The sequence below is a fragment of the Erythranthe guttata genome, chromosome 8 (genome assembly GCF_056151865.1).
Source record: "Erythranthe guttata isolate IM_541 chromosome 8, IM_541, whole genome shotgun sequence".
NCBI classification, from domain to species: domain Eukaryota; kingdom Viridiplantae; phylum Streptophyta; class Magnoliopsida; order Lamiales; family Phrymaceae; genus Erythranthe; species Erythranthe guttata.
Genome location: NC_142540.1, coordinates 4,126,608 through 4,150,419, shown reverse-complemented (window position 1 = coordinate 4,150,419; position 23,812 = coordinate 4,126,608). Strand labels below are relative to the sequence as shown.

General features: G+C 34.2%; 5 protein-coding genes across 6 annotated transcripts; 3 read left to right on the top strand and 2 right to left on the bottom strand.

The window, feature by feature from the left end:
• The first annotated feature begins 2,109 nt into the window (after positions 1-2,109).
• LOC105974390 (Rhomboid-related intramembrane serine protease family protein) lies at positions 2,110-5,329 on the top strand. 2 transcript variants are annotated; one of them, XM_012999486.2, is made up of 8 exons: positions 2,110-2,290; positions 2,952-2,997; positions 3,113-3,382; positions 3,472-3,646; positions 3,739-3,904; positions 4,251-4,421; positions 4,609-4,766; positions 4,911-5,329. In XM_012999486.2, the coding sequence occupies exons 2-8, from the start codon at positions 2,958-2,960 to the stop codon at positions 5,125-5,127; spliced, it is 1,197 nt and encodes a 398-aa protein (XP_012854940.2). In that variant the 5' UTR covers positions 2,110-2,290; positions 2,952-2,957; the 3' UTR covers positions 5,128-5,329. The 2 variants fall into 2 exon arrangements, with proteins under 2 accessions (XP_012854940.2, XP_088677843.1); XM_088821717.1 differs by having other exon boundaries at positions 2,110-2,298.
• A 935-nt stretch (positions 5,330-6,264) lies between these two features.
• LOC105974365 (membrane protein PM19L) lies at positions 6,265-8,223 on the top strand. Its single transcript, XM_012999454.2, has 4 exons — positions 6,265-6,543; positions 7,596-7,773; positions 7,857-7,905; positions 7,991-8,223. Exons 1-4 carry the CDS (start codon positions 6,411-6,413, stop codon positions 8,099-8,101), a joined length of 471 nt encoding a protein of 156 aa, XP_012854908.2. The 5' UTR covers positions 6,265-6,410; the 3' UTR covers positions 8,102-8,223.
• Positions 8,224-8,387: 164 nt separating this feature from the next.
• LOC105974348 (ultraviolet-B receptor UVR8) lies at positions 8,388-13,217 on the bottom strand. Its single transcript, XM_012999434.2, has 11 exons — positions 13,051-13,217; positions 12,795-12,939; positions 12,563-12,673; positions 12,396-12,456; positions 12,116-12,234; positions 11,784-11,869; positions 11,476-11,677; positions 11,194-11,247; positions 10,348-10,458; positions 9,898-9,954; positions 8,388-8,799 (listed from the first exon to the last, which is right to left on the bottom strand). The coding sequence occupies exons 1-11, from the start codon at positions 13,077-13,079 to the stop codon at positions 8,587-8,589; spliced, it is 1,188 nt and encodes a 395-aa protein (XP_012854888.2). The 5' UTR covers positions 13,080-13,217; the 3' UTR covers positions 8,388-8,586.
• Positions 13,218-15,126: 1,909 nt separating this feature from the next.
• On the bottom strand, positions 15,127-17,952 carry LOC105974329 (14-3-3-like protein A). The gene is made up of 5 exons (XM_012999412.2): positions 17,657-17,952; positions 16,616-17,131; positions 16,396-16,518; positions 15,704-15,820; positions 15,127-15,515 (listed from the first exon to the last, which is right to left on the bottom strand). Exons 2-5 carry the CDS (start codon positions 17,102-17,104, stop codon positions 15,471-15,473), a joined length of 774 nt encoding a protein of 257 aa, XP_012854866.1. The 5' UTR covers positions 17,105-17,131; positions 17,657-17,952; the 3' UTR covers positions 15,127-15,470.
• A 1,349-nt stretch (positions 17,953-19,301) lies between these two features.
• LOC105974339 (Cytochrome c oxidase biogenesis protein Cmc1-like protein) lies at positions 19,302-23,560 on the top strand. Its single transcript, XM_012999423.2, has 3 exons — positions 19,302-19,522; positions 20,521-20,668; positions 23,190-23,560. The coding sequence occupies exons 1-3, from the start codon at positions 19,468-19,470 to the stop codon at positions 23,269-23,271; spliced, it is 285 nt and encodes a 94-aa protein (XP_012854877.1). The 5' UTR covers positions 19,302-19,467; the 3' UTR covers positions 23,272-23,560.
• The last annotated feature ends 252 nt before the right edge of the window (positions 23,561-23,812 follow it).

Genomic DNA, 23,812 nt, shown 5'->3' with positions numbered 1-23,812 from the left:
TCCATTTTTTTATTAAAAAAAATCCATCACTAGATAGAATGTAATTTCATTTTCCTTTTATTTAAATATATTAATCCAAAACAATCAAGATTCAATGTTAATTTCATTTTTATTTACTTCTCATACTTGGGGCCTGAATAATTAAAATTATTATTTATAATATTAATATCATATGTTTATATATATATATATATATATATATATATATATATATATATATATATATATATATATATATATATATATATATATATATATATATATATATATATATATATATATATATATATGCATAGTAACTTAAGAGAATAAAGAAAAAATACTATAAACATATATTGAAATTCAGAAAATATTCGGTAATTATTATTCAATTTATTTTTATTTGTGATATAGTAAATTTTCTACTTACTATACTCGATTTTTTTTTATATTCAATTGTTCATTAAAAATCTCATTGCATTCTAAACGTAAGGTTCTATATTATTTTAAATATATTAACTACATTATTTATAAAAAAAAATTGAAACAATTTTAAAATAATTATCTCTAAAAGGGTGAAATATTTTTGAGAACTCTACATACAGATTTAAAACCGTTTAAATTAGAATGGATATTTGGGTCATTTTTCACCGCTAAAAAACTATTTTGTTTGACGCCTTATTCTGTTATAATCTATTTAACTTTTATCAGCAATGATTTTTTATTCCCCAAATGTTCCACATGTTTCAGTTTAATTTCTTGTAATATATTATTTAACTTTATGGAAAATTGAGATTTTTGAATTATTTTTTACATTACACCCGAATCAAAATAAGAAGTTTTTGAAATTATATATTTTTTTTTACTGTACTATAAAACACATACATAAATCATCAATTGTGTTTTGAAATTTTTAATACAAATAAAATAATTAAAAAATGTGAAGTAGAAAATAAAATATAAATAAGAAAAGATATTTTTTTAAAGTTAAAATATCTTACTACATTGATTTTTTGGTTAAAGTCTCACACAACATTATGTAGGGTGCATGCATTCTGCTGTGATGTATGCAATTTGTGGGTGAACTTTGTTAATTTTAAAAATTTTGAGTTCAAAATGTCAATTAGTTTCCGTTTTGATGTGCAAAACGCAATTCACTCCACTATAAAGAAGAAATGCATAAAATATATAATGAGTTCCAATAAAATAAATGCCAAAAACATAACTAAGAAGCAAGTAAATGTCATTCAAATTTTTGATAACAAAAATGATGAGTAAAAATTGTAATAATTGCACGAAAAGGTAAGAAAATAACAGGGTCATAAATATACATAGGCAAAACCGTATGAAATTATTTATTTATTTTACTATTAATGAATAAATAAATTTGAATTATATTCTATTCCAAATAATTATCAATGTCACAAAATATTACTCTAATAACAATATAACTATCATATATAGATTATGGTTGATGGAAAAAAAAAAAAAAAAAAAACGACGTGTGCAACTCACGCGAACTTTTCTAGTTTAGTATAAAATTTTGGAGCAACTTTATAAAGCGAATGAATCGATCAACATTTATCGACAATGATAAATCAGATATCTATCTTTACTGCTAATAAAAGTTACACCTAATGTAATTACACTTTTAGCCAATTTCTTAAAAAAAATGTGAAAAAAAAAAGATAATAAAATCTTAAGAAAACATACAAAGTTTACTTAGCAACCTCAATAAAAAAAAAAAAAAAAAAAAAAAAAAAGGTATCGAGAAATTTAGCTAGTTGCATTTTTTTCTTTCAAATCATATGCGACAAACTCGATCTATAATGTATTGACAGTACGTACGATTGGAATTCTGGCCATTTAACTTCATGCTCTCCATCAAATAGGTTATTTGATATATTTTTTAGAAAAAAATGTAAATAGTAAAAAAAATTAAAAAAAAATAAAAAATAAAAAAAGAAAAAGAAAAAAAGAGGATAACTAAAATTTAATCATGGACCAGTAGAAGTGGTCCAGGATTTCACGTCCGGATTCCATGGGCCCAATTTAAAATCAACGTAAGAGAAAAAAACAATGGTCGTTCTTCCTCCTTCATATGTACACGTGTCAATCTAGGAGTGGGACAACGAGGATAAGGTACAATGGCAAGAGCAAGAGAGCAGCAGTGCGTCTCTTTAAACGGAGTAGGAGTAGTACCAACTGGATTGGAAGCTTACATTTATTAATGGAAGTACAACCCAAAGCTGCACACTTTGTCCTCAGCTCTACTTTCACTTGTCTTCTTCTTCTTCTTCTATAGACAAAGGTACAAAGGTGGGGGCTTACTGTAATTGCTAACTCTTAATTGCTTACTGTAGCAATAATATATTGTCTAGACTTTTGTTTATTTTTTATTTGGAGGTTGACTAGGTGTTTGATGAAATGCCTCAATGAACTTATATGATTAAATTCGGTGTGATTTACATTGTATGATGAAATGGTGTTTTCTTGTTAGAGTTTTGGCTGGAGTGTTGTTGGTGTACCTTATATGTAGTGTATTGACTGACTGTATGTTATTTCGAATTCGTAGTCACTCTCTTGCTGGAAAGTGAAAGTTCTATTCGACCGAAAACAATAAAATAGAAAGTTTTGTTCTTTCTAGGTTGTTTGTAAGAGTACTTGTAGTTTGGGTTAGTCAGAATTTATATAGATATTTTTAATAAGGTTGTCTTCGACTTCGACTAAAAACTCATTTGTGTGCTGAATTCATTGTTTTTCGTAGTAATCGAGGTGGAGAGAAAATTTAGGTTGCGATTATTGTCTTATAAGATTCGATGACTTCTGTTTTCTGATTCTAATTTTCTCGCTAATTCACCTTAATAATTGATAGCAATTGAATTATATACTTTTAGTGTCGTTATCTGGACGTAGTACGTATATTTGTAACTTCAACAGCTTAATGCTTCTTCATGCTGTGTTCGTTCCAGGTACACATGGCGACAGTTGCAAGCAGCCATAAATTGATCTGCACAGGTAATAAATAATCTCGTAATTACGAGGCGTATCAAAAGAAACAAGACGAGCTTATCTCCGACTTTTGACCACACTCACCTTAAATCAATGATTTGTTTTTTTCTCAACTTGTCAGGCAAGAGAGAGCACGTATCGTCATATCACGCAATCACCTCTTTTAACCGGAGCCCGCAAAAGGGAAAACTTTGCATGATTGCCAAAACAACGAACTCGACTGAGAAACATCTGAATTCTTTAAATTCTTATCTCGTAAAACTCCGTAACGATGCCAAGCAGCGTTCGTCCAAGATTCTAAACCAGCGGACAGAATCGATTGATGAAAATGATCTAGCCAAAGTAGATAATGGTCTGAGATCTCTAGAGAATTATCTTGACAAAGTTAAAGGTATTCACAAATATTATCATTAAAAATAAAAATAATGCCGACTCTTGATCTTGATCTATCTGACGACATTTTTCTTCCCTTGATTTCAGTTGCGGAGTCGGAAAAATACATTGAAAAAGATTTACTGGCATCAATAAACACTTCAGCTGAAAAGGACCAAGGAAGTGGAAGGGAGAGATCGTCTGAAAATTATTATATGGAGTTAAAACCCGAGGTTGCCGAGGAAAATAAATCTGCTGAAGAATCCTCGGATTTCTACTTAATGTAATAACTTCTCTTTTTGAATACATTTCTGTTTTACTTAAAGTAAATAAGGCTTATTCAACTTATGTTTTCTATTGTTGATTCTGTTGCAGAGGTGTATTGGCTTCTATAAACATAGCAGTTTTTTTGTTCGAGATAGCTACTCCAGTGAAGAACACTAATTTGGAGCTATTTTCACTCCCTATGCTTTACGGAGCAAAGATAAATAACTTGATTCTAACGGGAGAATGGTGGAGGCTAGTCACACCTATGTTTCTGGTACAAGATCAGTCACTCTGGTTCGTACTTCAATACCGTAATTAGGGAATGCAGGACATCCTTTTTTCTGCAAATTAAAAATAAAAAATAAAAAATTATATTGTTTTATGAAGGGCAATACTGAATACTGGTAAAAAGGATTTCTTTTGTTATTTATGTCAAGGCTGGGGTTTGAAATTTCTAAATGCTTGAAATAAAACAAGTGCAAATACGTAAGCATATAGGTTGCTGTTTATCTTTTATCTTTGTCTTTTCAGTATATAGCATGAGTTTGTGTAAATTAGTTACACGAAACATATGAACTTGTGTGTACTCATTAAGCTTTTTTTTTCTCGTTTGGTTACAGCATTCGGGGGTGTTTCACATAGCCCTAGGTAGCTGGATTCTCTTCACTTTTGGGCATCAAGTATCTCGACAGTATGGCTCGTTCACTTTTCTATTGATATATATTCTCGGTGGCATTTCTGGTAATTTGATCAGCTTCCTCCACACCCCTGACCCAACTGTTGGTGGCACGGTATGCTTTACTGACCTATTAAACAAGACAATGTCGACAGATAATATTATTTTTTTTCTTTTTATCGATTCATTATTGCAACATACATCCTTGTGAATTGAGAATCTTATATGTGTGATCGACCGATGAATTAATCTGTCATTGGTCGAACGATAGGTTCTTATTGATGTACTTGTTATTAATTCAGGGACCGGTGTTTGCAATAATTGGTGCTTGGCTTATCTACCAAGTTCAAAACAAAGATGTTATTGCAAGAGACGATTCCTCGGAAAGAATGTTTCAGAATGCAATCATCGCAACAGCTCTGAGCTTCGTTCTCAGCACTTTCGGTCCAATCGATGACTGGTAATTAGTTATAACTAAGAAGCGAGCGTAGCCATTCCCCCTTTAATTTGGTCAATTGAATTTTACGTTCGTGCAATTATATCAAATCTAAATCTTGTGATTGCATTTTCTCCACTGACTATATGGTGTATATTTCTTTTTCAGGGCCCACTTTGCCTCGGCTTTTACCGGTGTAGCCTATGGATTTGTGACGTGTCCAACCCTACAAGTGAAGGATGCATCTCAAGAAACGGGTCGAGAAGAAAGAATCACGCTCGTTAGACGATACACAGATCCATGCAAGTCACTAATGTACTTCTTTCTCTTCCTCTTAGTATTGAGCTCTTTGCTTTTTGTTATTGAACCTCCAATTGATCTGTGAGAGTATATGGAGTCGGTGTTTTTTCTTCTTTTGTTCGTTTACACACATCCATGTGGGTGTGTGTGACAAATGAAGAGTGATCCATCCACTAAGTGGTGTATATAGGTAACTAGCCATCACAATAATCAGGAGATAGTAATTGTATGTTTTATATTGAATGCATTATTATTGTTATATAATAATATATATCATATTTTTGCTATTTTTATTTTATTTTGAAATTTGAAGTATATTTCTGTCATAATCAATGATGTCAAGATCTGTTTGGGAATTGCCATATCAATTTATTTAATATTGTCATATCAATCGTTTAGTGTTGCTTGATTGAGTTAGGTTCAAACATTCTAAAAATAGTGCCAAGTGACACTAATGCACGTACATATCCATACGAGGTTTTGTAGATGTTACACCCGATGAAATATAAATATAACGAGTAATTTTGTACCATAGATCTACACATATAACACACACACACACACCTATGTGGATGTGTGTTTAGTAGGTGGTTATTTGTAGATTTATGGTGTAACACTACCCAGTACTTTTCATCAGGTGTAGCATCTCATAGACCCGTAAGATGTATATTCGCTACAAACTTTCGCCATAGGTGTTAGGGAATAATATATTGAACAATTAATGTTACAACTGATTATTTACATCAATCGTAAATATGATTCACGTAATCATCCACTAAGCACATGTACATAAGAGTGTGTGATTATGTGTAGATCACCTGTTCGAAGGAATTCACCAATGAATGTAAATAACCAGGCTATGTTGGGGTTTATTTGAAATTAGGTTAAATTTGAAAATAAAATTAGATTTGTGAATCGGGTAATATAAAATGATGATGACATGGCAAGCTAACCGTTGAACCAACACCTGTATGGGTTAAGTCTACTACAAGCAACCACGTACACCAACTATTTCATTCATATAATTGCCACCCCATCACACACACACACACACACACACACACACACACACACACACACATACCTATACATACATAAATCATGATACGAATGTAGAGAGAGAAAGTGAAAAGGCATAAATATTGCAGAGAGATGAAATGAGGACAATTAATTAATTATATATACAGTACATTAACACACAGTCGCAAACAACACGCACCGCACACACACACACAGAGAGAGAGAGGGAGAGAGAGAGAGAGGGGAGAGAGAGAGAGAGAGAGAGAGAGAGAGAGAGAGAGAGAGAGAGAGAGAGAGATTTGTAGAGAAAGTTATAATTATATGAGCGATTGATAAATAAAGCGAGAGATGGGAAATGGAAGGGGAGGAAGAAGGCTGATGGGACCACTGCTGGCGGTGAACTCGGTGGTTTATCTGATACTACTCGGCCTCTCCGCTTGGTCTCTCGACAAATATATCGACGGCCACCAAAATCATCCTCGTACCTACTCTCTCTCTCTCTCTCTCTCTCTAAATTTTAGTAATTCTTACTTTTGCTTTTGCAAATAAATAATCAGCTTTAAGCCAAAATATAAAATATGAGTTTTTTTTTTTTCTCATAATCTATTTTTAAGTGTTTGTGAAATGAACTTTTGATTTTGCTTTATTTTTTCTTAAAGTAAGCAATTTTATAATTTGTTAAACAGCCGTGAATATGCTTTTTCTATTTAAGTTTATTTTACGATAAATTTGCAAACACCCCCAACTTTTATAAATAAACTTTTATAAATAAGCGCTTACAGTCAACTTTACTCACAATTTATAATTTTTGCTTTTAAATAAGCTTTTGCAAACACCACTAAATTATATATATCACTATTTTTATATTCGTTTTATTAATTAAGACTTTTAAATCTAAAATTAATTAATTTATCGAATTTATTTTGACCAAATTTTAAATTGTTAGGGTCTAATTAATTTATATAAGTTGCTTCTTTGAGTCATTCCGGTGGATTTAATTTCATATTGTATGATTGATTTGAATTTCAATTTTCTTTTTCAAAATCTTCTTAATTAGCTCATGAAAATCAAGGATATGTACTACGTTTCTTCATACATATAGACAAATTCATGTTAAAATCATAACACCACAAAAAAGGATTATAATTGCTATTCTCTTCGCAAAATTTCTTGCGAAAAAGTGAAGGATAAAACACGTTGAAAGTTCGTAGTGGGACCTTGGGGAGATTGCTTAACGATGACAAAAGTTTGTGTAGATGAAGTGCTGTACACTAGTGTTTTATTCTAATTATTATTGTAAACTTATAAATAAATATGCTACAACATATGTAAGTTGATGATATTATCTTTATACACGTCGTCGCGCGCGTGCATTGATGATTTTGAAACATAACCGTGGTCGTCTCTCTTGTTTGTAAAATTCAGCATGCATGTACTTTTATATATAGATGTAATTATTAATAGAAATAGATTAATTATTCATAATAGTTATGTTATGAATTATTATGACACTCTCTATTTAATTTACACCAGATTTGGGCGGAAACCCGTCGACGGTCTTCCTACTCGTATACGCACTGATTGCGGGGATAATAGGTCTTTGCTCTGTGATTTTGGGTTTCGCCCATCTTCGTGTATGGAATAATACGACTCTTGCTAGTGCTGCCACGTCAGCAATTATTTCATGGGCTGTAACTGCACTTGCTTTCGGGTACTTGCAATTTCCCAACTTTTCTTTTTTGTCCCTCGTCATTTAATCAAATCTTTCATGATATATATCTATCCTCGATACAGGCTTGTTTGCAAGCAGATCACAATGGGAGGACATAGGGGCAAACGATTGGTAATTAGACATACATTGCAATACTATTTTATTTATTTTTTCGTATTTAGTATCTACGAATGAATAGTGTAAAAAAACATTGCAGCAAACATTGGAGGCATTTATCGCAATATCGGGAGTGAGCCAGCTGTTGTATTTGCTGCTTCTGCACGCCGGCATTTTTAGCAGCAGATACGGACCAACTTATAATGGCTAGTAGCATTTCAAACTAGACAATCACTTGTCAAACTTAATTTTCTTTTTCTTTTTTTCGGGTTTTTTCTTTTTCTTTTTCTTTTGTGGCTCAAGTCATAATATATATACTCGGTGAAATTGGCACTTTTTGCGTGTGTAAATTCAAGGACGACTTCTCATAAACAAAAAAAAAATCGAGGATATTTTGCTGCCTAGCTATAAAGTCATGAATGTCGATTCTGTCACATGCTCCAAATGATTTCTCGGAACGATATACATGTGTGTGTGTGTAGATGAAGTGGATAAGATTTTACTAAAAGTTCGAAAATTTAACGTAAGAAAAGTTCGAAAGTTACAAACTGCAATCCTCAGTTTGCTTAGTCTAAATTAACATTCAGACAGACACTTGCAAGAGAACATAAACAACATAAGCTAACTACTTGGAAAATGAATCCAAGTCCCTCCAACCTTTGATTTTTCTAGAGGGCTGCTTTCGTTGTCCAAAGTTTATAAGAGCTGCTCCGATTCATGACCACGCCATTCCATAACCGCCAATGTATGGCGGCCCCCACACGCAACGAGCGTAGAGCACCAACGCCCTTCTGCAGCGCTGCTTTCAGTAAAATCCTTTGGAGGTGGGATGTTTATGGGCACTTCTGCTGGATGACCCGTCGTCTGCTTTCTTCCATACCCTAAACGACCATGGTCCCCTCTTCCAAACTACCAAAAATATTTAAACAATTCGATAGAAATAAAAATGAAAATCTCGAGAATATAAAAAATATATGGTCGGTGGTTCTTATGTGTTACTTTTTGGATTCACATAAAAGTTCCGAAAAACTTGACGAAATAGTTTTAAAAAAAATAAACATACAGAAGCATGGAAACGGTTGCAAAATATAACGAGGAAAGACCATTTATCAATGTTGTTAGATCCGGACCGAACCGGCCGGTCGGACCAGTTCGACCGTGACCCGGAAAAAACACGGTGGTCCGGTCTGACATCTAAAACCGGAAAAATTGAAAACCGGGGTCAAATGACCAAAATTCGGTTCGACCGGGTAAAACCCGAGAACCGACGAGTCAGTCAAGGAACCCGGTTTTCGGCCGAAACGTCTCGAATCACCGCTGAGTTGGTTATTTGTGGCTAAATTCGAGCGAACATTCACAAACTTAGGAGTGGATGTCCGGATTTAGTCATGAGTGGTCGAAAGATTGTCGGATATGATCATGGGTGATTGAATAGGGGTGGCCGATTGCCGGATTTGAAGAACAAAAAATGGAAAAATATAGAGTATAAACAGTAAAATATAGTAAAAAGTGAGTTGAAATAGATAAAAGTGAAAATAATAAGTGAGAGATTAAAAATATAAAGAAAATAATATTTTTAAAATATTAAAATTAATAAAATAATGACATATTAGGAAAAATCAAAAACCCGGTTGAACCGGTTCGACCCTATAAACCCATGACCCAAATTGTCGTCCGGTTCTATAGCCGATCCGGTTCTGAAAACATTGCCATTTATTCTTAGTGTATGTTCAATTTGAGAGAGAGAGAGAGAGAGAGAGAGAGAGAGAGGAAAAGTTCCGAAAAACTTGACGAAATAGTTTTAAAAAAGTTAAACATACAGAAGCATGGAAACGGTTGCAAAATATAACGAGGAAAGACCATTTATTCTTATAGTGTATGTTCAATTTGAGAGAGAGAGAGAGAGAGAGAGAGAGAGAGAGAGAGAGAGAGAGAGAGAGAGAGAGAGAGAGAGAGAGAGAGAGAGAGAGAGAGAGAGAGAGAGAGAGAGAGAGAGAGAGCACTCACCGAGTATATGCGGCCATCTCGTGTTAATGCAACGGAGTGAGTGCCTCCACAAGAAACCTGCACACGAATAAGAGAAACTATAACTGGACTCGTCTTTCACATTTACCAGAAATTCGTAATTGCTAGTCATAAACGACCAACGGCTAGAAAGAATAATCGAGAGGATGGAAAGCATCAATAGAAGTGGAAACGACAAAGTTCATCACATAACAGCTACAAAATATTATAAATATTTAACAGGAATTATTTGCTCGCTATTTTTTACGGGATTTTATTACCACCGGATGGATACATTCAATGAACTTGAATTCTTGTCTGGAAAATTAAGGGAAGCTCTATGTTTTACGCAGTGTTGAGGTTTGTTGTGAGTAACTAATGTAATAAGAAATTCATGCAACAGCGACGAAATACGCTTGTATGAGAATAGTGAATTAAATAAATATAGCACACCTGCACGATTTCCTCGCCTACAAGAAGTTGAACCCTTTGAGGAACCATTTTGCTGCTCTTGTCGTCTCCAAATCCAAGCCTGCCATGCTCACCTCTGCCCCAGCCATACACCTTAAAAGGAAGATACGAATATCAATATAGAATCACATTATATATATATATATATATATATATATATATATATATATATATATATATATATATATATATATATATATATATATATATATATATATATATATATATATATTAACAAAAATACAATGCCAATTATATCTTCCCGAAATATAAAGTGTGTAAAACTCCAGTGCAACAAGCAAACTGAAAATATCACACCTTTTCAAGAATTATATATATTATGATGGAAATCCTAAACTGAAATAAAAGGGACAAGATCAGGTTGTAATAAGATAGGATTTCTCGACCAAATTAAATTTAGGTAAAAAAGATACACATTTCAGTCATTGCATATCCGAAGAGAAGATACAAAATCATTCTTCGGAAAAATGGAAGATACGGAGGAGCTTAAATAGGCACAACAGCATATAATTAGAGCAGTGCAAAAACCTAAAATTTCAATAATGACACTAAAAAGGCCCTACTTGTTTCTGACGTAACAAATATATTAGGTAACATAGAATATTGAAATGAAGTTGATGTAAAATTTCTCATTTAAAAATTACGAACATGTAACAAGACTGATAATGGATAAATAAACTGCGTTTGACTTTGAAACGCATCCAAATCATTGCTAAATACAGTTCTTTGCATAAATAAAATCCCAAGTTCGTGTTTGAATAACATAAGAGCGATTGAAGACGAGAAATTATTTTAAATAATAAATACCTCCCCGTCATCAGTCAGAGCAGTAGAATGCCATCCTCCTGCAGCAATATCAACCTGCACATAATAGTTGTTCAGGATTCTACACAGTGAATCTTTGCATGTTTTCTGTCATTTACAACGAGCTAAATATGCATACACGTACCACATAAATCACGGGGCAGTACTTTTCTAATCAAACAATCAATAAAGGAAGGAGATAAATAAATTGCTCGGATTGAAAACCAACATTTTGCAACAGGAAAATTAATACAAGATAATATGTCATAAAAGGCGAAGACAAACCAAATTAAGATCAGAAAGCCCCTGAACAGCAATAGGTTGTGAGCGAGGCTGTGTATCACCGGTTCCAAGTTGGCCATACTCGTTGCTTCCCCATGCCATAACAGTTCCATCATCGAGAAGTGCCAAATTGTGAAAAGCTCCAACTGCAATCACTTTTACCCTATCAAGACCTTGCACTCGAACTGGAGTTGAAATTTGCTTTCTGTAACAAAAATAAAATACGTGTACAAGATATAAGCAACCGGCGTCACCTACTAAAAGGTGATCGATAAGTATAATATTTCAGACATCAATCCGTACGAACATACATGTCCCCAGGTGGCCATGGTTGACCCCATGTCCAAACGTGTCCTTCCCGAGTTAGAACAACCGAGTGTGTGCCACCAGCAGCTACCTATAATAGTGTTAGAAAGTTATAAAAAGATGCATGTGCAATATTAAATTAAAAGAGACGAGGAGACTTATGAAATGATGCTACTTCCTCGTTGACTATATTCAGTTCTTAACCATGATCGAACTAAATTTAGTTTTGTGTACATGCAAGTTCAAGAACTTGAATTTTCAAGAAACTTAATTACCCGAAATCCCATCAAAGAGGAAAAGAAGTTTTTAATGCACATGGTAGTTCTCGTCTGAATACCTGACGAACTGTAAGTTTTGGCACACATCTCTGTGGAATGGCAATATCTCTTCTAACCGGTCTGCTTGAATCATCTTTACGCTCAGGCTCTTCGCCGCACTGCCCATACTCATTTCCACCTGCACCACGATACGTCTCATTCTTCGTAAACATTTATAACCTCGTTGAGTTTTTTTTTTAACAACTAACCAAAATCAAGTCCAAGGTTTCCACATATTGTTTACAAAATAATTCGTCTTGTAAGAAGTTAATTTTTATTCCAATTTATTTACGAATTTACCCCACGCATAGGCACGGCCTTGATCATCAACAGCCAAGCAATGCCAACCACCAATTGCAGCCTGGGATTAGAACAAAGATAATAAAAGATGGCAACAAACAAAACTTATTCTTACACCAACTTCTAGATAAAAACGGAATCTTTCAAAAGCCGAAAAAATCGAATACCTGGACAATTTTGACATTGGCAAGAGCCTTAACTTGACTAGGAACATTTTCGGTTTTGGTTTCCGGCGGGTGCCCTAGTGTCCCTCTTTGATTCCATCCCCATGTAAACAGCTAAATTTCAAAAAACAAAATTAACAATAATAATAATAATAAACAAACACAAAATTATAAACCAAGAACAAATGTAGTTAAGATTGATAAAAAAAAAAATTGGGAAAAAAAAGGTGAAAACCTTGCCGTCATCACAAATGGCGAGGGAATTGCGGCTGCCGGCGACGACGGAACGGACGTTTTCAGAGCGGAGGGCGGTGATTGTGCAGACCCATTCTCTCTCTTCATTGTTCCCAATCCCTAGTTGCCCATCTTCCCCTGAACCCCTGAAAAACCAGTGAGAGCACAGAGTTTAAAATTAAAAAAAAAAAATTAAAAAAAAAATCAGAGTATGATTAGCAGTGTGAGTGAGTGAGATGAGTGTTGACGGAGGAGACCATGCAATAACGGCGGTCTTGGAGGCCATTAACACTCAACAGTAGTAGGGGGGGTGATTCTGCCGCCACTGTTTTTGCTGCTACTGCAATTTTATTTAATCAGTCGGAAAAAAAGAAAAAGTGAGGTTAATTAATAATATCAATATGGATATATATAAAGTATAAATTAATTAATTAATTAATTATATGTTTGTTTAGTATAATAATTAGTGGTTTTAAAAGGTGAAGAGATGGTGCGAATCTGATTCGAAATAAAGTTTGGTGTATCAGCCCATTTCATTATGTATGTGTTGTGTTGATTTTTGGGTATGCTGTCAACAAAATCAAATATTGCAAACGGGCCTAGTTGCTCATTTTCTAATTACGTTTTTATATACTCCGTGTGTTTTGACTTCGAATCTGATTTTGACATGTTTTTATTTTGATTTTGGCGAAATTTGAAACACGAAAACTCTAGTCGTTTGGGTTAGTTTTCTAATTCAACTTAAATCCGCTAGATTGGATGCCGTGTGACAAAGTTATGCATGAATGAGTCACATTTTGAATTTTAGATAACACAGTATTAAAGTTGTGGGCAGCATCCATTGATTCATGTATATCTTTCTCGTCCGACATCCAATTTTGGTGATTCAAGTTGGATTAGAAAACTAACTCAGAATACTACAAATTCTATTTTTCAGGTTCGGCAAAATTTAGAATAAAAAATGATTAAAATCACATTTAAAGTCGAAACGGTATTATTAAAGCTCGGAAGACGTTTATCACATCCCTTTACGAAATTTTATATATAAAAGGGGTTTTTTGCAAAAACCACCCTTGTGTAATCTCAAATTGCTGAAAAACACCTTGTGTTAACAAAATTAGCAAATACCCCCCTATGAAAATTAGTCAAAGGCAATAAAGCCCATGCTAGCCGAATGTGTGTAGCACGCGCGAAATGTGCGAATGGGTATGTATTTTTTGACGTGAAAAGACTCAAATACCCTTTAAATTAGAAATTTAAAAAATTATAAATTTACCCCATAATTTTAATCAGATCCAAAATGAAGTTTTCAAAATTTTCAATTCAATCCCCAATATTTCTAAAAAGCCATCTTCTCCAATCAACCCAAAACCACACCCCAAAACCTGAATTTCCTTCTCCACCACACACCTACAGCCATCAATAGGTTCTCCCACCATCAAATAATCCATTACGAATCAACAAACAAAAGAAAAGTTGAAATTCAATTCAAGCAAAAAATGAAATGCATTTGCAATTCCATTACGGACCGTATATTTGTGTGTGTGTAAGACCCACCATTAGAGCACGTGGAGGGGAGCTTGAACAGACAAGATAAACTTCTTCAGCCTCCTAACTCTAAACAATGGCCTCTTCCCTCCGTCAGATCCACCAGTTTTTTTCTTTTCTTTTTTTTTTCTTTTTTTTTTCTTTTCCACAATACAAAGAGGCCAAATGAAATTTAACAACTAGAATTTTTTTTTCAAAACGAACAAGAGTTATCTTTTCTTTGTTCTTTGTTCCTGAGGTGGTCTGTCATCTTCAACTCCATTGCTGCCCCCAAAGTGCATTTTTTTCAAACTTTTCTTTTTTCTTTCCCCGATTTTTTGTGTTCTAGTGTGGGAGTATTTGGTTTGTTCTAACTAGGGGTGGTTTCGTCATTACATGTAAGTCAACACTCAATTTAAATGTAAGGGGCAGTGTACTTTGCAAAACAAAATATAGGGAGATTTTTGCTAATTTTTTTAACACACGGGTCTTTTTGGTCATTCGAAATTACACAGGGGGTTATATGCAATTAGCTCTATATAAAAGTAATAAAACGCTAAATCAATCTAAGAAATTTCTATTGGTATTTTCTTAATTTTTCTTTTCTCTACCAATTTGTTAAAATTAAATTATCCACTACCTAAGAGGCAATTTTCTTTTTTCTTCTAATTTATGTTTCTTATCAATAGCATTCACAAAATCCGTATATATGTATTAATGTATATGTATATGCAAAATATGTATAGATCTATACGACAGAGCTAGCATAGAACAAACTGCAGTAGATTAGGCATACAAAAGAGACGAAGTGATAAATTAGAGATGATATTATTATTATCCATTTCAATATAAGGTGAGCACACCCCCATTCTTAAATAAAATAAATAGAAAACAACATGAGATTTCGAACATCACACCTCTCGTGAGTCGTGAAACGAAACATTTTTTTATCGCCACTCCACGCTTTCTAACGGGCAGCAATCACACACTTTTAAGGAATAATAAACGATAATAAATAGTCCGAAACCGTAAAAAAAAAGAAGAATCACCACATTCGTTCGTACCAATCAAATCTTTGCCTAAGACGACTTATATATTGAAACAACAAAACGAAGAGCACATTTGCTAGAATACAAATTCATCATTGTCGTCACTCGCCTTTGGAGGTTTCCTTAATCTCGTCGCCACCATCATCCTAGGACCAAATCAAAACGACCAACATAATTAACAGTTAGAAACGGTGAAATTGTGTCTAAAATAGAAAAGGAATGTAATTTACGGGTTTAAAAGAATACAATGCGAAATAGAAAACGATACCAATCGTCACGTGGAACCAAAAACACAAGCAGCAATTAAATGCAAGTCTAGTTTTAGATATAATACCGCTATGTCAGAAGTCCAGAGAGTTAAATTGTCTCGGAGAAGTTGCATGATCAATGTGCTGTCCTTGTATGATTCCTCACCCAACGTATCTAGCTCAGAGATGGCCTCGTCGAAAGCCTGAAAAGGTGCACCCAGTTCCATAAGTGAAGAAATGCAAGACGAGCCCAAACAACGAAAAAATTAACCGAAATTCTCGACATGGAAAATAAGAAAAAAGAAGCCATTCAATACGTAAAGCTTTTATATCATACAAATATCAACATTGTCGAATTCTAGCAAGGTACAACTCGACATTCAACTCTTGAGAAAGTGTGAAATCATAAGATCTAAAATAAAACAGCCAAATATGAAGCCACGTTGAAAAAATAAAGAGCTAATATCTTGATCAAGTTTTGGGTCATAAAACTTACAATTGTATCAGCTCGTATTCTACGATTTATCTTAACAACACATGTAAAAATGCCATAGGCTCTAGCTAGAAAATAGGAAAAAATGCATGCTTTTGAAACTTGAACTCTTAATTCATAAGACCAAAAAACATGCTCAAAACAAAATCAGTAAACCAAGACAATAGATGACAGGAAAGATCAAAGTAGACAAAACTGGAAACTAACAACATCAACGGGTGTAAATAGGACTAGAGAATCAGCTCAAAAAGAAAATAAAACACAAAGATAAGATCCTTAACATACCTGCTTTGCAAGGGCACAAGCTCGATCGGGCGAGTTAAGGATTTCATAATAGAAAACTGAAAAGTTGAGCGCAAGTCCAAGCCTAATCGGGTGAGTGGGTGCCAATTCAGCCAACGCAATATCCTGCATTTTTTTAAAAAAAGGCAGAGACAACTCAGAAGACACAATAACGAACACGTGCCCTAAATAAATATCCAAAAAATTCAAAATCGACACTGACCTGCGCAGACTTGTAAGCAAGCAAAGTGCTCTCAGCAGCTTCCTTCCTCTCAGCTCCGGTCTTGAACTCAGCCAAGTACCTATAGTAATCACCCTTCATCTTCAAATAAAACACCTTCGACTCGGCAGAAGCCGCAGAAGGAACAAGATGACTGTTGAGAAGGCTCAAAATCCCGTCGCAGATCTTGCTGAGCTCAGCCTCGATCTTGCCTCGGTACTCCTTGATAATGTTCACGTGATCCTCGTTCCCACGGCTCTCTTCCTTCTGCTCGATGGAAGAGATTATCCTCCACGAAGCCCTCCTTGCACCAATCACATTCTTGTACGCCACGGAGAGGAGGTTCCTCTCTTCGACTGTTAGCTCGTCACCGTGAATTGTCTTTACGACCTTCTCCATAAACTCGACCATTTCCTCGTACCGTTCGGCCTGCTCAGACAGCTTTGCCAGGTAGACATTTTCCTCGCGCGATGGGTCAGCTGATGGAGACATGCTTTTATGTGATTAATAAGATTTAACCTGCAATGATAAAACCATTATTTTACGATGTTACTATCTTCGAGCTTAAATCGATCCACACATTACATTCTGGGTACAAACAACGATTTTAAGATTCGATTATTTTACGATTAAATATAAGCAAAACGAAACAGATAATGTACAGTTCAAAAACAAAAAAAAAAGAAGTCTTTAATCCTTCAATCTCTCTAGTTTCCATAACTCTTCTATTTCCATACTTCGATCTTTAAAAAATACTAAAAAAAAAAATTAAAAAAAAAATTTATAACTGCATAACAAAAGCAGAGACTACAGATATAATCAATCATTAACTAAAAGGAATCCATTCCCAACTAAATATGCTTAGATCTACGATTTAAAATCCACCAAAAATCAACAACAGAAACTGAAAAAATAGTAGTCATAGTTAGCAGATCTAAATCCAAGTTCCAAACGCTATGCTAAAAATTAAATTAAATTAAATAAGAAAAAAAAAAAAGTCGTCCAGCTTCGAAATTGATGAAAGAGAGAGAGAGAGAGAGTTACCTGGTTTGGAGTTGAATTATGAGTTGGGAGAAAATGGCTTTTGAAAGTGAAGAGGGAGAGAGAGAGAGAGAGAGAGAGGGGTTTAAATAAATAAATAATGGGGGAAGAAGGAAGTGCTGCCGGCCAATGGGGATGTGAGAAGTGGTGGGTTTGTGGCGGAGAAAATCAATGGTGACACGCTGGCACTGACTCCTCCAAGCCCTTTTTCGTCATTTCACTACCTCCTGTATCGATGTGCCTCCTCCACTATTCATCACTCCATACTTGGGTCAATAATTATTATTAATTCCCCTCCCATTTCATTTTTCAATTTTATTTTCATTTAATTTCTAAAGCATCACCAAAACTTTAATTTATCGACTATGTTTTGTGTTTGATATTCGAGTACACGTCTTCATGGGTCATTTTGCATTTTTTAAAAGTTCGATTGAATATCGAATTTTTAATTACAATTTTGGTCCCTATATTATACACATTTTTTATTTTGGTCCTGAAACTTTTTCTTGCACGAAATTGGTTCTCAAATAACCAATTTTTTTACAATTTTCGACCACCGTTTGAAAGTGTTGTTAATTTGGACGGAAAAGTCACATGCGAGACATGTAATCATGCACTTTTACCCGTTGTCTTACCTATATTTTTTATTTAGCTTCAATTTAACTTCATTATTATAAATTCGTCCAAAAAAATCAAATCCTAAAAAAATTGTTCCGAATGCCCCAGCCCCGCCCCGCCCCGTCTCCCCTTTTCACATTCGCCGTCGAGCCATCAACTATACATACGTGTCAATTTTTTTTTTTTATTGAAATGAATTTTAGTTGATTTATTTTTTGGCAATTTAATTTATAATTGAAATAGAATTAAAATTTTATTAGAGAATAATAAAATTACAATAAAAACTATATGATTAGAAAGATCGATTTTCTTGTATTAACGACTAAAAACAATATTTTTGAAATTATAATACATGTTTAATTATTTTTTACATATTAATAATTAAAAATAATGAAATAAAATATATTTATAAAATATGAAAAACTCTTTAATAAAATTTGGTATAATCAAATTAGTTATAGTGTTTTCGATTAAAAAAAATTAAAATAAAGAAATAAATAATATTTGCGAAGAAAATATAATGTGCTAATTCCTAGAAACCCTCACGTGGTATTTTTGTCATTGCGCATTTTTAGTACATTTCTCGAAATTAATTTTATTTGGACGAAATTGTAAAAATAAAGTGACATTAAGATTAAATTAACAATATAGATTTAGAGAAGGGGTTAATGTGCATTGTCACGTGTCCCCCACATGATGATTTTTTCCTCCAAACTAACCGCAATTTCAATCGGTGGACGAAAATTGTAAAGAAAAAAACTGGTTACTCAAGGACTAATTTTGTGCCAGAATAAAGTTTATGGACCGAATATGGTGTATAATATAAGGACCAAAACAGTAATTATCTCGGATTTAAGAAATGTTAGGAGAGTCGTGTCACCACCTAACTATATGTTGTGTGCACCACTGTCTGAAACTAATAGTCCGTTAGAACACTAACATAATAATTACCGATACTACAAGGACCTTAAAGTTATTTTAGCATACCTTGGGGGTATAAATGTAATTTACCCTATAAAAAAAGACCGCAGAGACTTGAAATGCACGCGCCCGCAGTACAGTACGCTTCTGGTTGAAGGAGAGAGTGGAAGAAAAATTGTACTCCGTATTGAGCAAACTACTGTACTATATAGGCCAAAATACACACACACAAGTGTGAGTGAAGGGTTTAGAGAATCGAACTGTGAATCCGCAAAATGGGATACGTACAAGAAGCCAGAGAGAATCACGTCAAGAAGAAGGTCGAAGAAGGTAAAAATGTTTTCGATTAAATTCAAATTCCCAAAACCCCCATTAAACCCTATTTATTCATTGTGTTTCATCGGCTTAAATTAATTATGCTTATTATATGTATGGGTGCATTGCTGACTGAATCACAATCGCTTTATCTTTTGTTCTCATCGTTAAATCATGTACTCTAGACATAAATCTCAATTCTAAGAAAGCAATTGGGGAAGAATGTGATGCGTTTTGATCGAAAGGTGCCCTAAATTGCTGCGAATTTCATCTAATTTATTACTGGTATTTGGGTATTCATTGGCAAGAAAAATGATTTTTTTTGATTGTTTTTCGGTTTTTTTAATGTTTGAGACTGCATGTAAGGAAATGTTTCAGTCAAATGTGGCAATGAACCTTTTCAATTTGTTTTCGATTGCCTGAATCTGTATCAAATTCGAAATATTTTATGTACTTGGTCTGTATAATAATGTAATACCATTGAAAAAGAATTGTCTGTGTATAATATTGCTATTTACTATTTGAATCTTTATTTTCTTTTATAATCTTCTTGAGAAGTATTACAGTCTAACATCTCGATTGAGGTGGAGAGAACTTAATTAAAAGACTCTCTCTCTCTCTCTCTCTCTCTCTCTCTCTCTCTCTCTCTCTCTCTCTCTCTCTCTCTCTCTCTCTCTCTCTCTCTCTCTCTCTCTCTCTCTCTCTCTCTCTCTCTCTCTCTCTCTCTCTCTCTCTCTTGCCCTTGTTGAGATGCGACACTTGTAGGTTCTTTCGTGCTTATGCTTTATTAGTATTTTTCTTTGGAGTTCTGCTTTCGTTCTTCATCATATTATCTACTTCTTATCCATACAGTAGTTTTTTCGGCTATGTCTTCTGTTAATGAGAATCGAATTATAGTTTATGCTAAGGGTAGAGATGGCAAAGATCAGATATTTTGATAGTTTATGCAATTGTTTGGGGCGTTTTGAATTTACTAATTTTAGGATGCTAATAATTGTTCATCAAAATATCAGCTTTGCGCAGTAAAATGAAGCATAAGGCTTTGAAAGAATGTGAGTACTACACGACCAGATATGCCGAATGTGCTATGGGCAGAACACTCTCTGTTGTTTGGAAATGTCGCAAACAAGCTAATGAACTGAATGAGTGCCTCCATCAATTGTAAGTTTTCATCTTATTACTTTCTTTCAGTTTACTTTCTTCAGATTTTACTCCGTTCATAATAAGCCTTACATTTTCTGTCCCAATGTTTGATCTAATTACTTGCTTAAGTTTTTTTATTTTTTGTATTTTTTTTTGCTTTTCGTTTTTATGGGTCGGGGGAGGGAGGTACAACACTCGGATGCTCATCGAAATGTTCTGAGAAAATCCGTTTTGTTATATTCTTATTTGATATCCATGAATGAAAAATATTTTCCCAAATTCCCCAACTCAGTAGCTAAGGGAGCGAAAATTGGTATATTTCTGTGCCCGTTTCCAAGTCGTCTCTTTTCCAAATGAAAAATAAAGTAGTGAATGGAAAAAAATACAACTTACCTCAACTTATTGAAAAGATCTTATAAACTCCTATATCTTGTAAAATGTTAATTCGTAAGTGTTTGGAGATAATAAGATCACAGACCTCGTATTAGAAATGACAATTTTGTGGTCAAAATTATGAAAAAGGAGTTTATTAAGACCTTAAAAGTAAGAAAATAAAATTAAATCTTTCACACAGCTTATGGTTTTCAAGATCTGCGCAGTTTTAAAAAATGTGTATCTCTCACAGGCAAAATTAGCAATACTGTTAGGTCATGATTTTACGAAACCATTCAGTGAAGCTAATATGAATTAAATATCACAGCCGATTTGTTCTGCAGATGCGTACACACCTATAGATTTACAAACCCTATATTCCCTGGTTCTTATAAAGAATGCAATTGAATATATATGATACAGTTAGTTACTTCTAAGTTCCTTTAATCCCACCCGAACAAAGGTAACTTAAAAAAGCAAATTTAAATAATTAATAGGTGAAAAAAAAGATAAGAATGATATAAAATGCTGGCACGGGTAGCTCTCTTATTTATATGGTAATTCGTCAATGCGGCAATTGTTGAGCTGCTAACCTTCTTATTACAAATTATAAATGGGTTAATAGCATTTCGCCACCTGGACTTTGCTCGTTTTTGCACTTTGCCACCTTAACTAAAAAAAGTTGCAAGTGCCCACCCAAACTCAGTTTTTTGACGCACATAACCACCTAAGGGGAATATTCCGGCGAATATTCTCATTTTTCAAGGCACGCGCGATGCACATGCGAAAGTACAAGGGTTTTTTCGTCTTTTCACCAGAAAATATCATAAGGGGGTGAAATTGAAAGTACCATGGACTCAATTGAATTTAATTTGAAACTTTCACAAATTTGAAATTAATTGAAGCTTTGTGGCTTCATCTTCCATGGGATAAAAACACCCTTTTCCGCCGGCGGCGCTGATAAAGGAAAACACCACCGTTGTTGACAAGTATTCTGATCATCACACAATGAAAACAAATTACCGGTGGTTGGGCCGCTCCTTTTTCACCTTTCCTTCCTCTTTTTCCTGTTGCAAATGATTACCGTCGGAGCTCAGACGCGTCCGCCGCCGACCGACCAGTACCCTTACGCGGCGAGGTTCAGCCCTTCCATGGCGATCATCATAGTCGTCCTGATAGCCGCCCTCTTCTTCATGGGATTCTTCTCAATCTATATCCGCCACTGCTCAGACTCCTCCGGCGCCGGGGGGAGCGTCCGCCGCGCCATCTCCATGCGTGCCCGCAGGACTGCGGCGGCGCGTGGCTTGGACCGCTCTGTCATCGTCACCTTCCCAACTTTCTCCTACTCTGAGGTGAAAGACCACAAGATCGGGAAATCCGACTCTGCCCTTTGATCAAATCAGATTGTCTTCTTCAAAAAAAATCCCCAATTCGTAACCCAGAAAATGAAATTGAAAATGGTAGCCGTTGCCTCCATAGCCAATTCGTTGAAGAATCTAAAGCTTCAAAACACAACTCCACATTTGTTCAGATTCCAGAGCATTCGAACCCTCCTTCTGCAGTCAGCAGCTTCCGAGTCTGTCAAACTGCACCAACTCACCGATTCAATTAAATTTCAAATTTGTTAAAGTTTCAAATTAAGTTCAATTGAGTCCCTGGTACTTTCAATTTCACCCTCTTATGATATTTTGAGGTGAAAAGACGAAAAAACCCTTGTACTTTCGCTGTGCATCGCGCGTGCGTTGAAAAATGAGAATATTCGCCGGAATATTCCCCTTAGGTGGTTATGTGCGTCAAAAAACTGAGTTTGGGTGGGCACTTGCAACTTTTTTTAGTTAAGGTGGCAAAGTGCAAAAACGGGCAAAGTCCAGGTGGCGAAATGCTATTAACCCAATTATAAATAGTATTTAGTTTCGATTTAATTATATATCCACTGATAATTGGAATGTGTGTAATATTGTATATGGGATGTTTGAAAAGTTCAGCTCTTGTGGTGAGTGATCTGTTAATTTATTCTGCGGCCAATTCAATGTTCTTGTATATGAAAAACGTGTAGAAATATTTCTAGGGTTTGTTTGATGGGAAACTTATGGTTGCATTGGATATGTGTTTAGCCTATCTCTAAACTTGTTTTCTCTTCTTCCTTTTTTTTTTTTTTTTTTTGTAGCACAAACGACTCGGTATTGGAGAAGATGAAGAAAGAATACATGCTTCAAGAGGAAGGAAAAGGGTCGTCTTTAAGCCTTTGAGTTCATTCTTCGGGATGAATGCGTGAAGAAAAATGTGCAAAATAAATGCGAGAAAATCGGGAATATGTCGTGTTATTTTGTGGCGTAAATGTTTTAGTAGATCAATTTTTATTGCGATTCGGCATCACAAAATGTTCTTACTAGTTTTATTAACAGCCTCAATCTTGTGCTTATTATATCTTCAATGCCTTATTAAGAGAAAATGATGGATGTCAATTATTATGGATATTATAACTTTGTCTTTCCTTTCATGGTTATTTTACTCAATATTGTGCAACTTTTCATTTTAGCCTTGTTTTTCTTTCATTTTGTTTGTAATGTATTTTTTATTTTATCTAATATCTTTGGATTTACTAATTCAATGAAAATTTGTTAAATTAAAAAGGTGGGGATTGCCCATATATGTATACAATATCATATTATTTATTTTAATATTAAATTAATGTCAAAAAATCAAGCAATATTTATTTACTTTTTTTTTATTATATATATATTTTTTTATTTTTATCTGAAGTTTCATTTAAACTTATAAATCTATAAT